Genomic DNA, 5259 nt, shown 5'->3' with positions numbered 1-5259 from the left:
GGTGAATCTAAGCAGGACCAAATTCAACGGCTGGAAGATGAATTTGCGTGATTCTGAACGGAGAGTACAACTTGATAAGAAAGTTGAGGTAGGAGATGCATGAATGCCAGGGAGAAATCAGACACTGATTGGTATACAGTACTTGGAAGAGGATGGAAAGAGGTTTTTTATTTATTTATTTTTGTTATGTAAAAGGATTAGGAGAAGGTAATTCGTCCAGTAAATGCATCAAATAGTTACAATGGTTGTCCTTAGAGTGAAATCATTAGTAATAATGTCTGCATGGGTTTGATAATTTATTTACTTGTTTACTTTTAGTTTTCTTCTTTTATGTGAGTAATACATAGATGAACATAAATATTAAGGGGGTTTTGCAAGTTATTTCATTGTGGTTGGTTGCCAGCATAAGGAAGTTATTTTCTCAGCTTTCCATCCTCTTGCAATGTGATGTAGTGGGGCAAGGCAGGCAGTAAATTGGCATTTAATTATCCTTAGGTGGTGGATGTAGTGCTGTTTCATGCAAATGAATCTGGTGGCAGAAAATGAATTAACCCATTTTGAGTCACTCTGACTAATGCATGAAGATAAAGTCTGATCACCCAAATTGTGCTCTTTGAACAACTAGTGTTAGTGTGTGCAAATAGTAATGGGATCGGTATTAGCTTGGGGAGCTCATGCCACAAACCAGTATTCTGGGGGGAAATAGTGTGTGTACTACCAGTCTAGCACATGGATTTTAGAAGGTTTGGCTAGAAAGAATATGTGCTCATTGTAAGTGGTGGTGTTTCTATGGTAACTGGTGATTTTTTCCAGCACAGTGGAAACTAGACTTCTTTATTCATATGTTGTTTTTATGTCAAAAGACATTCTTTGGTGGGTATAATTATTGTTATTACTTTCCAAAGGTAAGTGTAAGTTAATGACTTGTGTTATCTTGGTATATTGGAAGCAATATGAAGATCTCTTGTCTTCACAAGAGCTAAATGGTTTTCTAAATATATATATTTTTTTTTTTTTTGAAGAATGACTAATTGTGAATTCAGTGCATACTCTCAAGTTTGGCGACATTTGAAGTAGTTTATACAGAGCATAAGATTGTTCATTCTATAGGACAGTTATATATAGGATTAGAAAATAGCAATTTCTCTAGTATGAAATTTTAAAAATCATGTGAATTTTGCATTATATGCAGTGATATATTAACCATTATGAAATTTGTATCAGCCTTGCATAGCATGTATCTTTCTGCTTGTGCTTATAAATGTGCACCATTTTATTTCTTGGTTTATTTTCAGGAACTCTCTGCAGACACAGAGGACTACCGACAGAGTATTGATGAGCACAATAAAGTCTTTTATGAGATGAAGAAGAGAAAAGACCAGTTACAGAGTGAGAGAAAGTAAGATGGGAATTAGGAAATGTATTTATATGCATGTGCTTCTTAAGCCTGATTGATGGAATTGCCCTTTAAAAAGTTAGTCCTTTTGCAGATGTTACCGTTTATTATGGAGAAGGACCTTTATATCTCAATGCTTCAATGTCCAGAATACATTTCTTGTGCTTATACTTATGTATGTATGTGGTTTCTACTCTTTTCTTATTATGCAGCTTTTTTATGCCATTGTTGTTGGTGTGCATGTATTTGTTTTTTCATGTCTCAGTTTTCTTACCTGAAGACATGCAGGAATGTGCATGACGGTACTTTTGGAATGCTGTTACCTATGAAAATTCTGACAAAACACACTGGTGCATTTAGTTTTTGAAATGTTTGATCTTGTGTTATTTCATTCCCCACAGATGATATGGTGTGCTGTGTGTGTGTAGGTGGCTTTTTACATATGAATTCTGGTTTTCATTACAACTTGGCCTTAGAACAACCTTTTGCATTATTTCACTAAACTGTCATGATAAATTGCATCTCCATAGGATAACAAACTAGAGAGCCAGAAAATGTGGGAACAAGTTCGATTAACAGGGGAATCTTTGTGCCAGCGAGAGGCTTGTTTACGCAGCTGTTACTACACCAGGAGGTTCACATTTGCTAGACAATTTTTCTTTGTTCTGTGTCTTGTGCTTGTCTTGTTGATATAGCTAATGTTTTTAGTTATTCACTTCTTAGTAGTTGTGGTCTGTCGCCTGACATGACTGTAGCATAACTTCCTAGAACAATTGAGTATTGTCAGGATGATACTTCACAAAAAGCTGATGAAAATGTAGAAGAGTTTCAGGGAATATCAGTTTATTCTTTCTTGAATATATAACTTTAATTTTGAAGACATTAGTGAACAATCTAATCTGGAATATACTTTTTATTTTGGAATGTATAACACTACACATAAACAAAAATGGGCAAAAAAAAAATCTTTCAAGGAATAATGGAAAAGTTAGATTATTTATGCAAATTGATTTGCTTGTCATAATGCCAAGGTGAATTTCAGATTGCTTCTTTGGAGGTACAAGTTTAGTGTTTATTTTGTTTTCTGTCCAAGTGATATTTTCATCTTGCACTTGTTCTGTTTGGTATACATAGCTTGTCCTGTGTATTCTGCATGTGTGTTAATAATCCAAAATGTGTTATTGAGTGTGTTGAAGTTTTTGTTCATTGTCTTTAGTTAATGTTAATTGTGCACCTTTTGATTTTTGCTCTGCACCATTTATTTTTGAGAATTTGTTTGGTTAATTTCCATCTATTTTGTAAAATCTTTAGAATAAAAAAAATAATAAATAAATAAATAAATGAACTTTGTCGAAGTTGTATATATATATAATTGATTAAATTTCCAAGAATACAAATTCATTTCCCTATCTTGATCAGTATCTGATACATTATCCTTGTTAGAAGAAAAAAAAATTAAAGCAATGTCTTGTTCCACAGTGAGCACTGGCGCAAGGAGAACAATCTTCAGCAGAATGTGAGCACTCTGAAGGAGGAACTGTCAAGAGCAGACCAGTCGCTTCGATCTATGGCAGGCAAGGTAAGGCACCAACAGAAATTTGTTAGTGTTTAGATTGTGGCCTCAAATGATGACGGTAAATTAATTAGTTTTAATTCTATTTTCTGATTTTCATGAACTTTTCTTTTTCAATTTCAGCCCATTTTAAATGGGCGAGACAGTGTACAAAAGGTGCTAGACACTTTTCGGGAACGTGGTGGCCATCTTGGGGAGATTGCCACACAGTATTATGGTCTTCTGATCGAGAACTTTGAGTGTGAGAGGTCCATTTACACAGCTGTAGAGGTCACAGCTGGCAACAAGTAAGTCGTCTTAAATAATTTTCCTTGCATTGAAGATTTGAACAATTTTAATTCTGAAAACTGTGTGATTGGAAAATAAGATTAGACTTGATTTCTTAATGCAATTTAAGGAGATATGCACAAAGCCAGACTACCTTCATTATGATATTTGTAAATTATCTTTTGATTAATGTAATTGTTCCACAGATTATTCCATCACATTGTGGAGTCAGATAAGATTGGCACACAAATCTTAAAGGAGATGAACAAACAAAAGCTACCTGGAGAAGTGACATTCATGCCTCTTAACAGATTGACAGTCAAGGATATTGATTATCCACAAACAAATGTAAGTAGTTGCCTCTTGTTCAGTGTCATTGATAATTATGCAGAATTTATTTAATTGATTAAAATGATTTGCTATTATTGTTATACATCCTTTTTCCTCTTACAAATAACAGGTTTGCAAGATAATGGTGGAGATTTATTTTACAGTAGGTGGGCACTTTTAAATTGACATAAAAAACAAGACTCAATGATTTTCTTCTATCAGGATGCCATTCCCATGGTGAGCAAGCTTACCTATTCAGACCGGTACCTCAAAGCACTAAAGTACATCTTTGGACGCACCCTCATCTGCCGTAATCTTGAGGTGGCCACACATCTTGCCCGCTCAACTCGACTGGATTGTGTGACACTTGATGGTGATCAGGTTGGTTTGATTGAAGTTTATTTTAGCTTATAATGATATAAAGTGGAGGGGCAGTTATAGAAAAGATCAAGAGGTGTAGAACATGTTTAATTAGGATTGTGGTTTCTAGGCTTTCATTTGGTTTCACACTCCGCTACACTTGTCTTTCAACAAAATAAGAAAATATATGTTCTTACCCCCCCCTCCCCCTCCCCCCATCATATAAAGTCATACAGGTATTTATACATCTATCAGAAATTAGGTTTCAAAGCACTTTGTCAACCTTGGACACATAATGGAAAGGTCTGTAGTATCAGATAAAGTAATCAGTAACTTCAATAACAAATTGTGTTTTAGAAGCTGCTTAGTGACCAAATCAGAATTGTCTTGACAGCATTCTCCCCCTCCTCTAACTCATCATTTCCTCCCCTCAAAGATAGTTAGAAAATTATAATGTGTTGTATTTTTACTAGTCCTCAAAAATTCCTTAACCAGGGTTTTTCCATGCTGTATTCTGCACAAGTGTCTAAATTAACATATGCTACCATTGACTTCAGTATGAATGGACAATAAGCATATGCATAAAACCTTGAGTTATAAATATATGATTGTAGATATGACAGTTATCCAAAAGATTTATTAAATTTACCCTCTTATCAGGTATCCAGCAAAGGTTCCTTGACTGGCGGCTACTTCAACACCTCGAGATCACGCCTGGAAATCCAGAAGGCGAGATCTGAATTGCGGGACCAGATCACCTCAGCAGAAACAGAGCTCAGGACATTACAGGACACCCTAGAAACACAGAGCAGGAAATCAACAAGATAGTTGTCTGAAATGCAGAAGACAGAGATCAAGAACAGCAAAGCAAGTGAGTATCAAGATGTTTTGTTAAGTTGTTGAAAGTAGCACCTAACACATTTACTCTTACAAGGAGTTGTTCGCTTATTAGTGACAATTATCCTCACTTCTGAAAATGATAAGTAGTAAGATGCTAATTAACAAAACAATGCTTTCAAGTCTTAAAGAAAGTTGTATGGAAATTTTTCCTGAATACAAAGATAAAGCATATAGATTTAATTTATCTTTTCCCCAATCACCATAGGAATCTCTTTGAGAAAGTGAAAACAGACATCCGTCTAATGAAAGAGGAGTTGTCTGGCTTAGAGCGCACAAAGCAGCCCAAAGAGCGGTCTCTGTCTCAACTGAGGCCAACTTGGAAGCCATGATGGCCACCAAGGAGGCCTGGAATCAGAGCTTCACCAGACCTCATGGCCACCTAGTCCAGGTATTGTGTCTTGTTTTTATTTTTTGAAATGTTTATTGGGAAAAA

At 35.4% G+C, this 5259-nt stretch overlaps 1 protein-coding gene across 1 annotated transcript in view; it reads left to right on the top strand.

Annotated features, from left to right (window-relative positions):
- Positions 1-5259, top strand: part of LOC119580388 (structural maintenance of chromosomes protein 3-like) — a 23110-nt gene that overhangs the window by 13362 nt on the left and 4489 nt on the right. The window contains exons 12-16 of the mRNA XM_037928513.1: positions 1296-1399; positions 2876-2975; positions 3093-3256; positions 3443-3584; positions 3789-3947. Of these exons, the coding sequence (XP_037784441.1) occupies positions 1296-1399; positions 2876-2975; positions 3093-3256; positions 3443-3584; positions 3789-3947 (669 nt within the window). The remainder of the gene's footprint in view (positions 1-1295; positions 1400-2875; positions 2976-3092; positions 3257-3442; positions 3585-3788; positions 3948-5259) is intronic.

The sequence above is a fragment of the Penaeus monodon genome, chromosome 13 (genome assembly GCF_015228065.2).
Source record: "Penaeus monodon isolate SGIC_2016 chromosome 13, NSTDA_Pmon_1, whole genome shotgun sequence".
NCBI lineage: Eukaryota > Metazoa > Arthropoda > Malacostraca > Decapoda > Penaeidae > Penaeus > Penaeus monodon.
This window is presented reverse-complemented; position numbering and strand designations above follow the sequence as displayed.